The sequence below is a fragment of the Gavia stellata genome, chromosome 29 (genome assembly GCF_030936135.1).
Source record: "Gavia stellata isolate bGavSte3 chromosome 29, bGavSte3.hap2, whole genome shotgun sequence".
Taxonomy (NCBI): Eukaryota; Metazoa; Chordata; class Aves; order Gaviiformes; family Gaviidae; genus Gavia; species Gavia stellata.
In genome coordinates this window covers 3,086,323-3,105,268 of record NC_082622.1, presented here as the reverse complement: position 1 = coordinate 3,105,268, position 18,946 = coordinate 3,086,323, and the positions used below count along the sequence as shown (strand labels likewise).

At 63.8% G+C, this 18,946-nt stretch overlaps 3 protein-coding genes across 5 annotated transcripts in view; all 3 read right to left on the bottom strand.

Moving 5' to 3' along the window:
- The window catches only part of MACF1 (microtubule actin crosslinking factor 1), a 147,768-nt gene extending 143,819 nt beyond the window's left edge, over window positions 1-3,949 (bottom strand). The window contains 1 exon segment of the mRNA XM_059830960.1: window positions 3,730-3,949. Within this exon segment, the coding sequence (XP_059686943.1) occupies window positions 3,730-3,949 (220 nt within the window).
- Window positions 3,950-12,354: 8,405 nt separating this feature from the next.
- NDUFS5 (NADH:ubiquinone oxidoreductase subunit S5) lies at window positions 12,355-13,666 on the bottom strand. The gene is made up of 2 exons (XM_059830916.1): window positions 13,338-13,666; window positions 12,355-12,652 (listed from the first exon to the last, which is right to left on the bottom strand). The coding sequence occupies exons 1-2, from the start codon at window positions 13,551-13,553 to the stop codon at window positions 12,548-12,550; spliced, it is 321 nt and encodes a 106-aa protein (XP_059686899.1). The 5' UTR covers window positions 13,554-13,666; the 3' UTR covers window positions 12,355-12,547.
- Window positions 13,667-14,730: 1,064 nt separating this feature from the next.
- AZIN2 (antizyme inhibitor 2) lies at window positions 14,731-18,304 on the bottom strand. 3 transcript variants are annotated; one of them, XM_059830770.1, is made up of 9 exons: window positions 18,200-18,304; window positions 17,934-18,107; window positions 16,978-17,150; window positions 16,734-16,865; window positions 16,215-16,380; window positions 15,931-16,093; window positions 15,731-15,843; window positions 15,235-15,449; window positions 14,731-14,872 (listed from the first exon to the last, which is right to left on the bottom strand). In XM_059830770.1, exons 1-9 carry the CDS (start codon window positions 18,302-18,304, stop codon window positions 14,731-14,733), a joined length of 1,383 nt encoding a protein of 460 aa, XP_059686753.1. The 3 variants fall into 3 exon arrangements, with proteins under 3 accessions (XP_059686753.1, XP_059686752.1, XP_059686754.1); XM_059830769.1 differs by having other exon boundaries at window positions 15,731-16,093; XM_059830771.1 differs by lacking the exon at window positions 17,934-18,107.
- Window positions 18,305-18,946: the final 642 nt, after the last annotated feature.

The following is an 18,946-nucleotide window of genomic DNA, read 5'->3' as shown; positions in this document are numbered from 1 at the left end:
CAGGGCCGGATGCAGCCCCCCCGGGCAGCCCTGCCCCCCCCCGCCCCGTTGGGGCAAATCTCGGCCTTTTTTGGCCACCGCAAGATGTTGCTTTTTCACCCGGCTGCGCCGTTGCCATGGCAACCGGAGGGCCAGGCTCTGCCAGCTGGGTAACCATGGCAACGAGAAAAGCCCCATCCCGCTCAGCCCAGACATCGTGTGTCTCCCCACCAGCACCCAGGACCCCCCCCAGCAGCACCCTGGGGTGGTGCGGGGCAGCACCCCGCATCCCTCCGGGGGATGGCGAGGGGCCACTGGCGACAACCACCATCCTCCTCCTCCTCTTCCTCCTCCCGAAGCCCCCGGCTTGGGGGGGGTTACACAAATCATCCCCCTCGCCACGGCTTCCGAGGCATCTCCCCCTCACCCTGGTGCTTTAATTAGGAAGAGTAATTAATGCCACAGCAAACGCCGGTGCCCGGCTGCATCCCCGGCAGTGCCTCCGTGGGGAGGAGGGTTTCCATCCGGGCGACCGTCGCGGCCTCGTGGCACGGCTGCCGCCTTTGTGCCCGGTGGTGCCGAGGCAGGGCAGCCGGCCTCAGGCGGCAGAGCACCCATCCCACCCGGCACGGCCGCGGGGGACGCGGCTCCTCGGGCTCTGCCCATGGAGCCCCCACCAAGCTGCCCCGCACGGAGCCCTGCGGGGGTGCCCGCACTCGCAACATCCGTCTGACCCGAAAACGCGTTCCCGGGGAAAGGGGAAATCCGCGCCGGCCAGCTGGCACTTATTAATTCCTCCTTGGGCACCGGGAAAGCTGCTCGAAACCTGCCCCGTCCCTACATGCGGGCGGGTTTGCTGCTCCCAAGGCAGCGGAGAATAAGGAGGTTTGTTCCCACGTCCCCGCGGATGCTGTGCCGGCACATCGCCCTCCGCTCAGCCAAGGCACTGCCTCTGCCAGTGGCCCGGGTGACGCTCCCGAGTGACAAAGGACTCCCAGGAGCCTTTTCAAACAGATGAAGCACAACCCTTGGAAAGCCCCCGCGGCGCCTCTCCCACCACCCCTGCTCGCCGCCCCTGTCCCCCGCTCACCCCTCGCACCCTTGTTCCCCCCAGCCCCTCGCCCCCAGCACCACCCCAGCACCCTGCCAGCAGACCGTGACCCCGGGCAGGATCAAGTGCAAACAGGTTGAGGATGAAAGAGCCTTTTCTTCCAAAAACACTCCCCCCCCGGCCACCACCCTCTGCCAAGTGGCTGGAGCGAGACAGAGCGACGCGGGGCCAAGGGTCGGACCCTGACCCCCCCCCGTCCCACTCCCTCTCCGCCACCACCTTCCAGGGAGACGCCAGCAAAGCAGGGAACGGCTCCAGAGGCTGCCTGGGGACCTGGCCCGGCTCCTGAGGTACCGGGGGCACAGACAGCCCAGGGGGGAGCAGCGTGTCCCAGCCCCCCCATGCCACAGCACCAGCACCTCCCGCGAGGTCCTCGCTGGCGCGTCCCCTCCCCGGGCACGGCCGCGTCCTCCTTTCCTTGGCTCTGATGGCCAGAAGGGATGCAGAGACCATCGGACCCCGTGGACAGCGAGGAGGAAGAGCACCCCAGATCCATGTGTCCCCCCAAAACCACCGAGGTGCTAACACTCCTGCGCCGTTTCTGCAAGGACCACGGCCGGGCGCGGCACGGGGCTCCCCGGCCCCACACGATGCCCGGGCTCTGTCCTGGCCACTGTGCTGGCTCCCTGGTGTCCCTTCCCGGGGGTCCCGGTGAGCTGAGCCCTGTCCCCCTCCCCAGGCACACCGAGAGGTGCCAGCCCCCCGGGCACATCCCGCCAACCACCGTCCCCAGTCCCCAACCTAGCCTGGTCCCCGAGCCCCACGGCGGGGACGGACACCGGGGCAGCCGGCGTGCTGCAGACAGTCCCGCTGAATAATGCAAGGATCTGAATCAATATTTCAGCTCATTTTCAAACCTGGTGACACAAAACTGTCTCCAAACTCTTTCTTCCCAGCTCAGCACTGTCTAGCTGCACCTCGCGAATTATTTTTAATGGGGAATCTGCATGAGACCGGATTTTGTGACACCCCCCTGCCTTTAATCATGCGCTGGATCCAGCCAGCGTGACAACAAGCGCTCGGCATCCCGGGCAGGCGAGGAGAAAGGCAGCTGGGGAAATGGCTGTGCCCCGATAGGGTCCGGCCCCAGGGAGTGGGAGGGTGCTCAGCACCCAGCAGGATGGGGTTTTTGGGGCAGAGCCGGTCCATGAGCGGTGATGGGTATGGTGGGGCCCCGGCAGCCCGGGCATCTCCTAGCCTCGGCGGTGCTGGCGTTTGGGGCAGGGCCGGCCGCACCCTGCGCATTTGCTTCCCCCAGCCCCAGACAGCACGTTTTTGAGAACCATCATTTGAATCAACTGGTTCTTCCTGCCCTGAGACGCCCGCGAGCCGGCACGGCACAACCCGCCCGAGCGGCACCGCGGCACAGCCGGAGCTGCACGCACCGCGCCGTGCCCGCGCGGGGCAGGCAGGGAGGGCAGGCAGGGAGGGCAGGCAGGGAGGGCAGGCAGCCGCGATCCCGCTACAGCTCCTGCCCCGGTGGGATCTGCCCATGTGCCGAGTGCTGCAGACACATGGTGGCTGGGGAGCTCCCAGTGCTCCCAGTCTGAGTCCCCACGGCGCTCAGGGACCTTCGGGCGCTGAGCCCAGCACCGGGGCTGTTTTGCCCATCGGCTGGGGGCTGGCGGGGGCTGGCAGGGCAGAGCAGGTGCCTCGGGAGCTCGTCACCCTCGTGCACGCCTCCACCAGCAAGATGAAAGCTGGGGCCCTGGGGTTCCCTTGGGGCAGCAGCCGGGAACAGCCCGGCCAAGGCTCGGCGGGGACCCCTCGGCACGGCCCCAAGTCCCCATTTGCTCCAGCAGCCATGGATCAAAGCCCCCAACAGCCATTTGTCCAGGTGAAGAAGCAAATCCCAACTTCGGTGCTCGAGGCCACCACCTTGAGCAAAGCTCCTCCACCCTCCCTCCATCCTCCCTCCCCGGTGGCCCCGGACTGGGGTCCCCACCGGCCCCATCAACCGGCACTTGGAGAAGGAGCCATCAGCCATGGTGGGTCCATCCCTGCCTTTGTTTCTCCTTCCCGTCCCCGTCCCTTCCCTCGGAGTGTGACAGCAGCCAGCGGGCATGGCAGCGGCGCTGCAGGCAAGGGGAGACATGGGGCAGAGTCCCTTCCACGACACAGCAGCACAGGGACCCCGGGGCGTCCCGATGACCACAATGATGAGGCTGCCAATGGGCACCACCACGGCAAAGGCACAGCCCCGGCTCCATCAGCCGTGGGGGAATCACAAACCTCCCAGGGCAAATTCCTCCCCGGAGCCTGGCCAAGGGCATTGTTCCAGCAAGGAGCTATTTAGTCCTTAATTAGACATTTTAATGTCACCCAACCCAAGCGTTGGAGGTGCCCAGTCATCCCTTAACCCCGGCGTGCTGAGGGTATGACCAACCCGACACCCAACCCGTGGCGAGCCCTGCCTGGGCAGGACAAAGCCATCTCAGAGCCGAACTGCCACCCCGGCCCTCGGCCACCAAAGGCCACATCCATCCCTCCCTCCCCATCCCATCCACCCCCAGGCTCCCTGGGGAGCAGCGGCGGACGGGGACAGCCCCGAGAGCATCTCAGTCACCGCGGGGGGAGCCCGGGGACCCCCTTCTCCCCGTCCCTGGGGGAACCCACTGCAGAACAGGGCGCTACCTTACCTGCGACCCTGACGACAGCCCTCTCGGCCGGGTCCAGCACCGAGTCCTGGCTCTTCCGCTTCCTCTGCTCGTGGAGGGGTAAATTCCAGGGCAAGGTGTCCCCGGGGGGGCAGGGGGAGAGGCTGCCTGAGCGCTCGCTGCGGTAGGAGCGCTCGCTCCGGCACGACCGCTCACTCCGGCACGACCGCTCGCTGAGGGTCTCCTCGTCGGAGGACGACATGGCCCACGGCGCGGGCAGGAGGGCAGGCAGGACGTCCGTGCGGGCAGCAGCCTGCGGAAGGAGCAAACAGCGCGTGACACTGGGCCGCCGGCTGCAGCTCCCTCCCCACCATGGGTGCTGGGGGTGATGGAGAAGGGACCATCCCACCACAGACGTCTCTGCCCTCACGCCTGTGCCCAAGCACCCTCTCGGGCAGGCGAACTGGCCCTCCTGGAGCTCCTAAACGCTGCCTCAGTTTCCCCCTTGCTGGTCTGACGGCTGGGGCTCCCGGGGACGGGGACAGTAGCACGGCTGCTCCTCTACGAGCTAAGCTCACGCCGACATCCCTGCACCGCCTCGCTCCCACAAAGCAAAGTCCAACCTTTTGGGTTGGATTTCTTTGTGCTCAGTACCAGAAGCCATCAGATCGGCACTGCCCTTTGTACCTGCGGTTTTTTTCCCCTCCCAGAGAGGGAACAGCTTTAAAAATCCTATTAATCGTGGTAGGGGAAAATGGTAGGGCTTTCTGTACCACGCAGGGAGTGAGCTGTGCCGCGTACACACGCTGGGCAAATAAGCACCTTGCATGAGACATATTTAAAATCATTCTCATTGTGTCCTCTAGCTCGACCAGGAAAAATGCACATGAAATGACTGAGACTCCTACAACCGATGTGCCGCGGCAGAGGAGCCGCCTCCATCGCGCGGAGCCTTTCCTTATTATCATCATTTAATCGGCAAAACAGGAACAAAGAGACCCAAAAAAAAACCATTGAAAGAAAGGGAGAAAGGATTCCATGAGTCATTCACCCCCCATGGAAAAGCTGCAAAAACCGAATCGTGGCCCAAAGCCGCGTCTCCCCCGGCAGCCCCGACACCCGCACCGAGGGGCGCGGGCCTCGCCCTGCTTTTGGGGGACCCGCGGGGGGGGCTGGGGGGGGCTGGGTGCCCAGGGAGAGGCAGGGCCGGGGGCTGCGGGGCTGCGGGGAGCCCGCGGTGCGGTGCGGGCAGGGGGTGCGGCGGGTGCGGGAGGCAGCGGGGTGCGGGCACGGCTCTGCGGGGGCACACGGGGCTGGCCTGGCCCCCCCCGCCCCGGGTCCTGCCCCCCGTTCCCGGTCCCCCGCCCCCGGCCGGCATCCTCCGGTGCCCGCAGCCCCAGTCAGCCCCGGCGGCTGCTGCCCCCCGTTCCCGGTCCAGCCCCATCCCCGCCCGCCGCCTCTCCCCGCTCCATCGCCGCTCCATCCCCGCTCCATCCCCACCTCCTGCCGTTCCCGCTCCATCCCCCGCTCATCTCCTGCCCTTCCCCGCTCCATCCCCGGCCCATCCCCGCTCCAGCCGCCGCCCGGCCCCGGTCCCTCCCCGGTGCGCACCCCCTTGCCCGCAGCCCCGGCCCCGCTCACCCCGCGGCGGTGCTCCGGCCCCGGCCCCGGCGGCTCAGCGCGGGCAGGACGCGGCGCTCCCGCTGCCGCTGCCGCTGCCGCTCCCGGCCCGGCCGTGCGCTCCCGGCCCCGCGGCTGCCGGCCCCGCCGTGCGCTCCCGGTACGGCCGCTCCCGGCCCCGCCGTCCGCTCCCGCCGCTCCCGCCGCCGCGGCGCCTCCCCCGGCCCGGCCCGGCCCTGCCCACCGGGGCGGCACGGAGCGGCGGGGGGGTCCCGGCCGCCTCCCGCCCCGCGCAGCTCCGGGGACCGGCCCCGGCGCCCGCCCCTGCGCCAGCCCAACCCGGCCCGGGGCACCCCCCGACCGGGCTCCCCCCACCCACCCGGTGCCCCCCAACCTGCCCGCGCTCCCCAGGGCACCCCGATGCCCGCTGCCTCCCCGGGGTCCCCCCTAACCCGCCCTGCACCCCCAGCCTGCACAGCCCCCCTGCACCCCCAGTGTGTAGGGGTCCCCCCAAACCACCCAGCAGCTCCCCACACCCCGCACAGCCCCTCCGGGCACCCACCTTCTCCCCCCAGCACCCACTCTCCACCCATCCTCTGGATCCCCCCAGGCCCAGGGTAATTAGAGCACCCATCGATTGGGGCCAGCAGCCGCGGCGGGAGCAGGGAGCGGGGGGACACGAGCAGGGAGCGGGGGGACATGAGTACAGAGCAGGGTGACATGAGCAGGGCGCGGGGGGACATGAGCACAGAGCGGGGGGATATGAGCAGGGAGCAGGGGGACATGAGCAGGGAGCAGGGAGACATGAGCAGGGAGCAGGGGGACATGAGCAGGGAGCAGGGGACATGAGCAGGGAGCAGGGGACATGAGCAGGGAGCAGGGAGACATGAGCAGGGTGCGGGGGGACATGAGCAGGGAGCAGGGGACATGAGCAGGGAGCAGGGAGACATGAGCAGGGTGCGGGGGGACATGAGCAGGGAGCAGGGGACATGAGCAGGGAGCAGGGAGAGGTGAGCAGGGAGCAGGGGACATGAGCAGGGAGCAGGGAGAGGTGAGCAGGGAGCAGGGGACATGAGCAGGGAGCAGGGGACATGAGCAGGGAGCAGGGAGACGTGAGCAGGGAGCAGGGGACATGAGCAGGGAGCAGGGGACATGAGCAGGGAGCAGGGAGACATGAGCAGGGTGCAGGGGGACATGAGCAGGGCCAGGCATGGAAAGGGCTGGAGGGCTGCGCTGGGAGAGCCGTGTGCTGCCCAGGGCCTCACCTGCGGGGCAGCGAGGCATGCCACCCCCAGCCGAGTCAGTACGGGCAGCAGCCGTGGCGCAGGCAGGGACACCAGCAGCAGCCCGAAGGGGTGGCTGAGCTGCAGGACAGCCCCAGCCGCTTGGCAGGAGTGAAGCAGGATAAACCGCTCCGGCTGATGGCAGATCCAGCCGCCCCGCACCGACGGTGGGACCCAGCGAGCAGCAGCACCGTGCCACAGCCCTGGGCCAGCGCGGCTGCTCCCGCGGCGTCGCACGCGACCGGGCCAAGCCCGTCGCCCCAGTCCCCCCGGGGTCTCGGCGCAGGCGACTGCCCCACGGGCATCTCTCCTCCACCAGTTTTCAGATCTCATCCCAAGATGTCCCTCTGCTTCCCAGCGGCTGTTTCCCCGAGTACCTCCAGTGAGGGGGTGGGACGCAGTGGAGGACACGGCGTGGGGTGTGGTGACACTCTGCTCTTGGACACTTGGGACGTGGCTGTAAAAGAGCACGTGTTGCCCTGCAGCCCTGCCTGGTCACATCCAGGGATGGGGAGAGCAGCGCAGGAGGAAGCACTCATCCGAAATCCGCCCGGGTGTGGATGCAGGGGTGGGATGTATCCAGCCCATAGATGCAGCGGCCGAGGCCTCGCAGACACGAGCACTGGCTGGTAACGAGGGCACGAGCTCCCTGGGACCCGGGAGCCCCGATAACGCTGTGGCCGGGCCAGGCTGATGCTGGGGCACTGCGGGCAGAATACAGGGTATACTGGAAAATGGTGTCCTTGTGTGCCGGCACCAGCTCTGCCACCCTGGTGCCAGCCCCACCGTCCCAGCACCGCCTTCTCTTCGATCCCCCCGTGCAGGTCTCGCACCCCTCGAGCGGGTGGTCGGGTCTGTACCAGACACTGATGGATAAATGCAGCCGCTGTGCTGAAGTGGGGGCTGTGGGTCCCGGCACCATGAGGGACCCCAAAATCCATGAGCTCTGGGGAGACGGGGGGAGGGCTCGTCCCACCGGAGCTGGCAGCCTCAGACACACTGGGAGGAGGAAAGTGCCTGAAGAGCCAGACGCGGCTTGCGCCGTTCCCAAAGCTCCCGGACGGGTTGGGTGGCTCAGCCGCGTGTTTGCGATGCACAGAGGTCCCCCCCCCGGCTACGGCTCCCCCAGCCTCCGGCGCACACCGGGGCAATGGGCGCGACACCCCGGGCCGTCCCCGCTCCCACCCATGGCAGCCGGGCACCGCTCGCCCCCGGGGCATGAAACACAGGGTTCACCGCACGGCCGGCTGCGGGGAGCCGCGTGACCCGGCGCTGGCTGCAGGGTGACGTGTCCCTTCGTCACCCCGTGCTTGGTGCCACCGGCGGGGCTCCGGCCTCCTCCCTCGCGGTGCCCTCGGAGCAAACCCGTCCGATTCAAGCTGCGTTGAAGCCCAGAGGAGCGAGGGCGGCCGGGAGACGGGGCCTGTTCCAGCCTGCGCGGATTTCACACCCGAAACGCGTTTCCAGAAATCCCTGACGGCGCCGGGCGGCGCTGGATTATTTGTGCTACGAATCTGGGTTAAGATCGTGCGCTGTTTTGCCTACGTGGGGACGGGGAATCGTTATTTCAGGAGGAAGGGGGGAGGCGGGTGTGGGGGGGTCCTCCCTGAATCATTTCATCCCCATTCCTGCGCTGCACAGCAGGACCATGGGGACCCCCCTCCCTGCCGGGGCCCTGGGGACTCCCACCCGAGGAGGGTGCCGAGACCTGGGTGTCCCACTCGGCATCCGCGGGGGCACAGGGAGACATCTCCCAGGCTGCGGCTACACCGGTGCAAATCAGTCGGCACGTGGCTCTGCCCCAGGATCTGTCCCTTCTCCCTCATTAAAACCTTCGCCCAAGCCCGCAGACAAAACCTGCCGTTTCCCTTGACTTTTGATAAATTATTCATCTCCCAAGAGTTGTTTATTCCCCCTCTCCGAGGCAGAGAGGAGCTGCAGACGCTGCTGGAGGCTCCGGGCACATCCGGGGCTGCGGGAGCTGCAGGAGGTGGGGGCTCACCCGCTCCCCAGACCCCAGCTCCCACTCCCAGGCGGCTGAGGGACGTAGGAAAATGGGAATGGGGGAGCTGAGGGGAGGGAAACCATTGGGAAAGCAGCCAGGGAGCGATGCGAGGGCTGCCCTCGCCGGCTCCTGCCGGGCTGAGGCCATGCCGGCGGCAGAAGCGGCTCCCCAAGCTCTCGGCAGAGCCCTCCTGTCCCATCCCAGCCTCGGAGCTTCCCACCCAGCCGGGACGTGGCTTCACCCTGCGCAAAAAGAACAACAAAAACGCAAACAGTGAACAGAAATTTGGCTCTACCTCACACTGGAGATGAACCTTGTTCAAGGCTCTGTGGTGAGCTACATTCAGCAGCCGAGAGTGCTCCAAATCCCTTTTGCCCGGGGAAACTCAGTCGGGATGATCGGACCCATTTTCGATTGCTGCTGCTCAGCCAGAGCCTCGGCCACGCTCTCCTCCCGCCAGAGCCGGGAGGTGGTATTTTTATCTCTCCATGAATTTGAGCGTTTTCATCAGGCCTTTGGTTATTTTCTTTATTGGCTGAAATTTCTAATAGAGCTTTTAACTACGACAAATAGATCCACTCTTCCCAATCCCCGCTATTCACCGCTTGCCTTTGGCTGCGTTAACATCCACTGCCAGAACAATTAGATTTTGGAGGGACCTAAAGAGCCACTCGGGAGGCAGAAGCATTTAGATACATTTCAGTATTTCCTCCGATATCTGGACAGCTCGATGAGATGAGTCACTCTCCACACCAGCAAGTTGCCGGGCTTTTTGCTGAGCCCTTTTTTTTCCCCTCTCCCTGGAAAAGCAACCCAGCAACCCTTCCCTTTCACAGCCTTTTTTTTTTTTTTTGCAAACCAGTGATTCCCCGGCGCACTGCCGCGCGGCTCCGGGCGCTGCCGGCCTCCGCAGCCTGCTCGCGAGGGGTTTGCAACGCCGCCGAGCTAACGACTGTCGCAGTCGAGCTGCCAGCAGAAGAGTCGTTCGTGGGGGGCCCTGGGAACCTGCTGCCTCCCTGAAGCCGCCTCCGCATCCCCTCTGTGGTGTGTAATGCCTCTCTGGGAAAGGGGAGGGTAATTAATCGTCATCCATAACGAGCGATTGCAGTTGAGGGGGTGCAGGCACGGCACAGGGGCTCCCCCAGATTTGACCTCCCGGCTGGCCCCGCTCCCCGAATTTCCATCCTTGGTTGAAACTCAGGGGCTGATACCCGGGGAACCACAGTCTGGCTCGGTGGGGAAACAGCTCCTGGTGCACCAGCCCACGGGGCGCAGGGGCTTCCCACTGCGCCAGCACGGCTCAGCCCCGCTCGGCGCTTTCTGAAGGTGCGATATTGGTCCCTGTGTCCGCCACCAGCGCAGCCCCAGCCCTGCCGCCCTCTCCTCCTCCCCAAAGCCCCCACAGACAGCTCTTCACTGCAGATAAATACTCTGCGGCCAATGGCTCATGCGGCACAGTTCGATTTCTTCCCCCAGCTGCGGTTTTCCCTCTTCGTTCGTTAGCTGGTGGCTCCGGCAGCCCCCTGCCCCACAGAGCCCACAGCCGCTGTGCCAGGAGCCTCGCAGGGTGTTTTCACCTCAAACCATTCTCGCTTCTGCCCATTTCTTCACGCTGCTCTCGCATCTTTCTGGCATTTCCCTCCACCGCTGCCCAGGGAGCTCCCCCTCGCCTGCTTTTAAAGCCGAAAGGCTGTAATCCACCTGAGCATCGGCATCATTACGTAAGTTTTCCTCTGCTGAAACTAATCGCCACAAAACAGTTTTCATATTTGAAAGCATCAAACAAAATCCCTGAGGATTATCGGCCTGTTACACACAGGGAGAGCAGGTCCCTGTGTCTGACAGCCCAGGGCCTCATCGGATCCGGACCCAGATTTCGGGGCTGTCCGCTGCTGCCCTCCTCCAGCGCCTGCCCCTGCCAGGAAGAAACATGGAGAAACACGCCGGGATGACTGCAGCCGTGAATTAGCCCGAGCGGAGGGAACCCATCTGGGCCATAGTAATTGATCCATCTGGGTCCGGGGGAAGGGAGAAAGCTCCCGGCAGCACTCGGGAAGGCCGGTTCAGAGGGAGCTGCGGGAGAGGATCTCAACGAGGAGCAGCAGAAATCCCGAAAAAGCCAAGCTCCGCTGAGACAGCAGCTGTGAGACCGTGGCTGCCACAGCCCACGTGGAACCGGGGTGAAAACCGGGGAAGTGTTTCTTCCAGTGCATTTCGTTCAACCATGTGTAAATAACAAAACTCTCCTGGTTTGGGTCTCTGGCCCGGGATGGCACAGGGGCAGAGAGCCCCAAAAACCGCAGCAGCCAGCTGTGGCCCCTCGCACCTGAGGGCGCAGCTCTTCCAGGGTCTGTGCCCGGAGTCAGGGCTCTGCAAGCCTCTTCCCGCCCTCAGGAGGGATCCGGGCCCCGGGAGCTCAAAGCGGCAGTGGCTCCCTCGCTGTGGGCAGGGGAGGGGTCACAGCCTGGAGAGTTTGGGGTTTTGCTCCTGGCACAGTCCACTTTAAGTGACACTTTCATTTCAACCCCTCAGATTTGAGGCATGCACTGTCTAAACACAACCCCCGCTCATCCAACCGGCTGTTCTCCAGCAGCCGGTTAATCATTAAGAAGGTGTTTGGAGAAAGAGGAGGTCTGCCACGGCCATCTTCAGCCCTCCAGAGAGGACTTCTCAGCTGGAGACACATGCAGAGGCACGTGTCCGAAGTACTGCTGATCCACGGACAAAGGCATTGGCGGGGCAGGAGTTAGAGACCTGCGTCTGCAACTGGAGCCCCGTGCAGCCCCTCGGCGCAGCTCGGCGAGGGGCACTGGCCGTCTGCCTGCTGGAGGTTACACCGCGCTCGGGTCAGTGTTTATCATCCCTGCATGGGGATTTGCGAGGATCAGGAAACTCACAGGCTCCACCTGCATCAAAGATTAAGCATTAAACCCACAATCACCAGTATTAAAAACATGGATTAAAGCACAGATCTGTCCCCTCTCCACTTTCAGGTACTCACCTGCTTTAACACTGTTACAAAACCATGCTGGATTTGGGGGGAACAGAGCAGAAATACCCCCCTGGGGAAGGGAGGAATATCGGCTGCGCAGGCAGGTCCTGATGCCAGGGCAGAGCGCGGAGGGAAAAACCGCCCTGGACGTGCCAGCGCCGTCCACCAGCAGCCGTCAGCAGGGCCCAGTGTCCACCACGGCGCTCAATGCATCCCACCGACACACGGGATTTCGAAGCAAAGGCCCCAGCAAGGAGATCTGCCCCTGACACACTGAAAGGGCAGGAGAGAAACCGAATCCATCTGCTACCGCCCTGAATCTGGGCGGAAATGAGTTGTTTTCACCTAATACACTGCTACTGCCAGCGGGAGAGCGACTGGGAACAGCCCAGCACACACCAGTCCCATGTGCTGGCTGTAAATTAAGATGAAGTTTTGCAGGACAAGCTTGGATAGGGTTTGTTTTTTTCTTTTTAAATCTTTCAGGTTATTCCTCTCATTTCTGGCCACCATTGACCTGCAGGCAGGCCTCCCAGGTGGCAGCAAGGGACATCAGAAGGATGGACTGCAAGCACAAAGAGAGAACCCACGACAGCCCGCAGCACCAGCTCCCTCCAGCTCCAGGAGCGTCTGACCTCCTCAAGAGCACGGCCCCAGCACTACTGCGGTGTTTTAGGGTGTCTCAAAAGCTCCTCTGGCAGCAGTGCTACTGAGAGAGACCCTCAAGCCACGCTTTGCTCAGAAAAAAAGACAAGACAGAGCCAAACGCTGTTCCGAAGGAAACGTTTACTAGCCCAAGCAATGCCCGATGTGGTGTCATTCCCCTTCAGTAGGGGCAGGGTCCTCATGCAGACCCCACCCCACCGCTACAGCATAACCCAGTTGTGCCGCGGGTTTCCTTCCCAGAGGAGTTCCATATCAACAGCTCTACAGGTGACCGACAGCCAGGTCCCCCGCGAATCAAGGCCGCGGCTCCTCTTTGCCCTTGTGGTAGTCAGGCGGCGTGTACTTCCCTTCCTTGATCATCTTGTCCCTCTGCTCGAGGATGGTTTTCAGCCGTATAGCCTGGCAAAGCGCACATGAGGGGGTTGGGGCAGACACAGAACAGGGTTGCAGCAGTCAAGGAAGCACTTAGGTGGTCCCTAATGCAGATCCTGGCAGCCTCCCAGAAACCGCGTGCATGTGGAACCCACGCTAACCCTGCCCTCGGGGCTCCTCACACGGGTTTGAGCCTCCCGCACAAGACTTTTTGGCTTTCAGGCTGTCTCAACACATTTTACGACTAATGATAACCGGGTTTTCAGCCCGCAGCTGACCAGGCAGTATTTTCTCCCATCATTGCTGCAGCCGAGGACTGACCGTAGCTGCTGCTGGAGAGGAGGAGGGCCACGCAGGCAGGGAGAAAGGGTCTGCGGAGACCTGCTGCTACCACAGCCCACACCACCCCTTGGGGAAGGGGCTGCTGCAGCACCAGGTGCCTCACTGGCGCTGGGGAAGGCACCGGGAGGTGGTACCTAATGACCAGGAACACCCCTGGCAGCGCTCCCCACCCCAATCCCCCTCCCCAGCCTGGGCCAGAGCCCCCAGACCTTCTCAAGAGCTTGGTCTGACCCTCAGCACCCTCTCCCCAGCCTGGCCCAGCGCCTCAGCGGTCCCCAGCCCCTGCCCCTGCCCTGGGGCCCCTGCGCCCCCCTCCCAGCTTGGCCTGGGCCCTCCAGAGCCCCCTGCACCCCCGCCCGCCGGTACTCACCAGCTTGGTGCGGTGCATGCACTCCATGAAGTCCTCGTACTCGGGCTGGCACTCGCGGCGGGCGCGGGTCTGGCCCAGGCCGTGCCCACACTCCACCCACTCGCGCTCGAAGGCGTGACAGGCCCCGGCCTTGCCGTAGGGCTGCGGCATGCTCTGCCGCAGCAGCCACCGGTCCACGTCGATGCCCAGCTGCCGCTGCAGCTCCCAGAACGGCATGACTCCGCGCTTGTCGCGTCACGGACACTGTCACGACACTGACACCCCCAGAACCGGCTCCCCCCCCGCGCCGCACCTCACGGACCCGCAACCGCCGCCGTCCTTCACGGGCTTTTCACGACGCTGCCCGCCGTCAAGCGCAACCGCAGCCGCGACACACACATCGCGCTTTACGGCTGGGCGGCCCCGGCGGAGCCAGCGAGACGAGCCGCCCGAGCGACCTTCCCCACTGCAGCGCGCCCTGGCGGGGCGGAGGGGAGACCGCCCGCCGCGCCCCAGCGCCCCCTGCCGGCCGTTGCGGCAGCCTCCGAAGGTCCCCCCAGTACTCCCAGAGTCTTCCCAGTGCTCCCCCGACCAATGCCCCCCCAGTGCTCCCAGTGCCCCCCACTCCAGTGCCCCAGTGTCCCCCAGTATCCCCCCCAGTGTCCCAGTGCTCCCAGTGCACCCCCATGCTTCAGGGTCCTCCCAGTGCCCCCCAGTTCCCCCAGTCCCTGGCTTTCAGGGTTTCGCAGCGTCCCCGTTCTTTGGATTTACGACCTCCCGGTCCCCCGTCTCCCCCACCGCAGTGCTGTGCCTGGGCGGGACCCCCGCGCACACCCCAGGGGCAGGCGGCTTCGTTAGGGCTGACGAGAGCTCGGGGACTGGGGGGATTGCCACCGGGCCCAGGTCTTCCCCCCAGTAACACCCACATCCCAGAACCCACCCCCTATATCCATACCCCCCTGAAATCCCAGGGGTCCCTCCGGCTGCCTGAACACACAGTGTCCAAGGTTTGGGTGAAGGGCCCCACCTTCCCTAAGGAGCAAAGCTTCGTTACGCAGCTAACTGCTTATTGCAGACTGATTATCTGCCGCCTCCGGCGCAGGGCGGGGAGGAAGAGCCGGGGGCTTCCTCATACGAAACCCCGAGCCACCCTCGACAACCCTTTATTACCATAACTCTTAAAAAAAAGAGCCCAAACCTGCCCGGCGCCACCCACCCACTCGCCAAACCCCTTTAGTAGGCACACGACACCGCACGAGCAGGACGAACAGGATTTATGGTGAATACTTCAACGTCCTCGCCACGGGCCCCCCCTGAGAGCGGAGCGGGGCGATGCCGGCGGCAGACGGGGTGGGAGGCACTGCCGCAGCCCGGCCGCCGCGGGACCTTTACCCCCCTCGGGTACCGGTGCTGCTCAGATGATGCCGGCCGGAGCGAAGACTGGGGTGACGCAGAGCGTCTCTGCCATCTCCCAGCCGCAGGACAGCGGGGCGCAGACGCTCTCGCGGTCGTCTTCTGTTTGCAGTGGCTTTCCCTGGAAGAGCTGGATGGCTTTCCTGCAAGTGGGAGACACCCGAGGGGGAGCAAGGAGGAGCAGCCCCTCCCAAAATGCTGCAGGATGGGCCTGGGGAAGGGGGAGCTCAGGGGCTCTCACGTCCTCCAGAGCAACAGCCCCGTCGGCACGGCCAGAGCCGAGCTGCCTGTGGCTTCCCCAGTGAAAAACTGGCTCAAGTTTGTCAATGTTTAAAAAAATGTGAGTTTTGCCTCTGAGGCCAGGTTTTCACACTGAATCTTCAGGTTCTGGGACTCAGATTTGACCCTCTCCCTCGGGCAAAGAGCCCAGCTGGAGGGAAAGACAGCATCTCCCACGGGATTCAGCCCTGCTCCCCTGTCCTGCTCACACAGGACCGTCTCTTACCAGGCCACGCGGGACATGGCGTAGGTGATCTGTGGCTGGGGACACCCCCCAAGCGGGAATGAGGTTGTGATGGTGTAGGCACCCATGTCCTCGAAAATCAGCCAGTCCCCGACCCGCAGCTCGGGCAGCTCCAGGCTGTCGGCAATGCGGTCCTCTGCCCGTCCCGGGGGGCCCTGGAGGCTGCTGCTGTGCGAGGGGTGGTCTGGGCAGCGTCTCTGCAGGGGAGAGATGGGGCGGCCGCAGGGGATGAGGATGCGTCAGCGTCACAGTCACCTGCCTCGTCTCCACCCGCCCTGAAGTCCGACCCCAGGAGCACACGGACTCTGGTTACGGCCCTTCTGGCACACCACCACAGCCTCTTCCCCATGGCCTCTGCTCTCCTCTGGCATAGAGCCTGGCGCCAGCCACGGTGCAAGGGAGAGCAGGGTCGGCTGAGGCGACGGGGTGCAACGCAAGGGACTCGCTGGGCTCTCCCCAAGCGGGGCCAGACCCTCACCTTGTGCAGCTGAGGTTTGGGGCAGGGGCTGTCAAACAGGAGGCAGCTGAAGGCGCCGTAGATGCCATCGCTGAGGTGATACACGAGGCTCTTCTTGCTGCCAGACTCTTCCTCTGGAGGGGAGCAGGGAGAGGGCTCAGGGGGGCTCGGGCACAAGGGGGGCCCGTCCCACTGTCCCACCGTCCCACCGTCCCACCTACCGTCAGAGCCAGGCTGCTCCGCGGGAACCTCCTCCATGGCAGTGATGCTGGCAGCCAAGGTGAAGGCGGAGGTGACGTAGTATCGCCCAGGTCTCGCAATGATCTCCACCCCGCAGCCGTCTGGGAAATACAAGTCCAAGGCAGAGTTTATCACGGCAGCGATCTGGATGGGAAGAAGATGTTCCCTCTTGGTTAGCCGGGTCCCTCTGCAGGGAGCCAGACCCAGGGGAGACCCTCCGGCCTCACTCCCTGCCTGCTGAGTGCAGGCGTCGGGAGCCACATACCTCTTCGAACCGGGCTCTGGTGTCCTCGGTGCCGGGGAATCCTCCTCCGATGTCCAGAAGGTGCATCCGGTAGCCCAGCTCTGTGCCCATCTCGAAGGCCAGCTGCGCCGCAGCCACAGACTGAGCGAAGGCCTGCGGCTCCAGACCGTGGCTGCCAAGGTGAAAGCTGAGGACACAGTCCCTGTTTCAGCAGGGCTCGCCCATCTCCAGAGAGCAGCGAGGGGACACGGCACTGGGATTATCACTCACTGGGGGCAGCTCTGTGCTTCCCACACACCGCCCCAAGCAAGACTGCCTGGCCAGCCCCCCAGAGCCCCCCAGACCCTCTCTGAGGGCCAAACCTGCCCCAAATTGGTCCCAAGAAGGGTCAACCTCCCCAGGTCCAGCCTCCACCTCACTCCCAGCCAGAGCAGCCGGCGGCTACGTGGACCCCTGCATTGTTCTGGCAGAGCAGAGCTCCCCACAGTCCCCTCCAACAGGGGCTGAGCACCCCCATGGAAAAAGGACCATGTGCTGTACCTGATGCCAACAACCTCCACAGCCTGCTCCTTCGCAGTCTCTAGCAGGTGCCGGCAGGACTTGAGCGTGGTCCCAAACGTCATGCTCGGATGGGCAGAGGGGCTGGAGTCAGCAGCAATACCCAACAACATCCTGCGGAGCAAAGCCACGCTGTTGAGGGGTCTCCAGGCCCTCTGTCACCTCACAGCCATCTCCCCAGCTCCTACTCCAGACCCCCACTCCAACGATGCTGCCAGACACCTACCTGGCATGAGGGTGGCTCCTGGCCACCTTGCTCAGCTCCACCTCGTTGTCGAAGGTCATCAGCTGCACGCCGTGGCTGGCTGCATATTTGATGTGGGCAACCTGCTTGCAGGGGCTGCTGTAGAAGATCTTGTCAGCCGGGATTCCGATGCTTTGAACACGTGCAATCTCTGCCTGCAGGGAAAGGGCACGCGTGTAGGCAGGTCCTCGGGACCGGTGCTGCCCATGCCTGGCCGCGATCAGCCCTGGGCCTCGGCCAGCTTGCAGCATTGCGGAGGGCAAACCGCCAGCATTGCAGCCTGGGCTTTTCCGGGGAAAATCCGCAAGAGCTCGAAGGGATCATAGTGGACTTTGTCCCGGCAGGGACAGGTTGCGGCAAGATGTTTACAAGCAGCACGAGACCAGGAGGAGAGAAAACAAGTGGGTTTAGCAGGCGTGGGTTTGGTGCACGTGTCCCCTGCGAGCTGCAGCGAGGGTGACAACTGCAGCGCTGGTCTGAGCTGTCATGACTCTTTGCACTTTCTCCTCCTGGTAACACATCCTATTTAACTAGCTACAAGTAAGTGGCTTAACTTTGGATCCTCCCTGGGAATCTGGCTGTGAGCAAATGAGAAGCAGGAGGGAGCAGGGAGCTTTAGGCTCAGCCTGAAAGCCACCGAGAGTTGGACGGCTGCGGCAGTGGCATCCCAGGGATGTGCCTTGCCACCAGCCAAGCCTGCTAGCCAGGACACCAGTCCAGAGACAGGAATGTCGGTCAAAGGGAACAAGCCTGAGTCACCAGCCAGAGAGGACAGGGATTTCTGGGCTGTGTCGGGAGGGTTTTGACAGCAGAGGGAGACTCCTGCCCCTGAAAATGTCATCTAGTGAGTGGCAACTTAGGAAAGGAGGGTGAGCTCTGCCACTCTCACACGAATGCCCGAAGAATGCTCATCCCGAGCTGTCTTCCCACGACCCTACCTTGTTGGTGCAGGCAAAGCCTGCCCCCAGCTCAGCCAGCAGCCGTATCACTCCTTCACTGCCGTTGCACTTAACCGGGAAGTAGGGTTTCACACGGGGCAAGGCCTTCAGGAAACGCAGGTGTTTTTTCACAATGTCCCCAAGGTCTGCCAGGAAGAAGGCTTGCTGGTCGTTCTAGGAGAAAGCCGGAGTGAGCAACAGTCGCCTCCCCACAACCGCCTCTGCCAAGGGGGTGTTGGCTGCCGGGGAGCAGCAGAGCTGCCGGCCCTTACCGCCTGGCACAGCTCCACGAGGAGGTTCTCCACGAGGTCTCTGGTGGTGAAGCCCTCCTCCACCATCATGAAGTTGGATTCGTTCAAGTACCCATTCATGGTCAAGGTGTGACAACACTAGTTTAAAGTCTCCTTGAGTAGGGTATAGCTTCTAAGTATGCAGCACACTGGAAAAAGAAAGGGAATATTAGAGGCAGGGGCCAGAAGCTCCACCAGCGTACACCACCCAGCCTGCACCCCGAGGTGCTCCCCGTCCTTCCCACAGGCCGTACACGGCAGCACTGCCCTGGGTAGAGCTCTCTGCGGCTCTCCTCCAAACCAGCCCCTCAGCTGAGAGCCCTACTGTGGGTTAAAGCATCTTCTCCAGGGGGAGGAGACACATTTCTCTGCAGCTCAGACCTTTGCTTTGGCACACAGCAGCCCTGTCTTCAGCAGCAGTTCAGGCACCAACACAGTTAACAACAAAGCCAACTTCACTGCAAAGTGGATGGCCTATATATGCCAGAATGTGTCCCTTCACGCTCCGGCATGTAGCTAGGTCTGCTGTACGTTGCACGGGGTGAAGTTTCCTTGTGGTTTTCAAACAGATGAAGTCTCACAGACCCACCTTCCGAGGCACACAAGCCCCATGAAAAGGGAGGCATCTTTAAAGAGCACAGCACGGGCCGCTGGCTGACGCTGGCCGACCTAGGATGGTCTGGATCCGTGCTGTGGTTCCAGTTTCACATCTCTCCCATGACA

What these genes read in the sequence shown, in the direction of transcription:
- NDUFS5 (XM_059830916.1), bottom strand. Translation starts at nt 13,553, where the DNA reads ATGCCGTTCTGGGAGCTGCAGCGGCAGCTGGGCATCGACGTGGACCGG. An exon ending in GCATGCACCGCACCAAGCTG is followed by an intron (nt 12,653 to 13,337) that starts GTGAGTACCGGC and finishes GCGCTTTGCCAG; the next exon opens with GCTATACGGCTGAAAACCAT.
- AZIN2 (XM_059830769.1), bottom strand. Translation starts at nt 18,304, where the DNA reads ATGAATGGGTACTTGAACGAATCCAACTTCATGATGGTGGAGGAGGGC. An exon ending in AGCTGTGCCAGGCGGTAAGG is followed by an intron (nt 18,108 to 18,199) that starts GCCGGCAGCTCT and finishes GCTTTCTCCTAG; the next exon opens with AACGACCAGCAAGCCTTCTT. An exon ending in GCCATGTCCCGCGTGGCCTG is followed by an intron (nt 14,873 to 15,234) that starts GTAAGAGACGGT and finishes TCCCACTTGCAG; the next exon opens with GAAAGCCATCCAGCTCTTCC.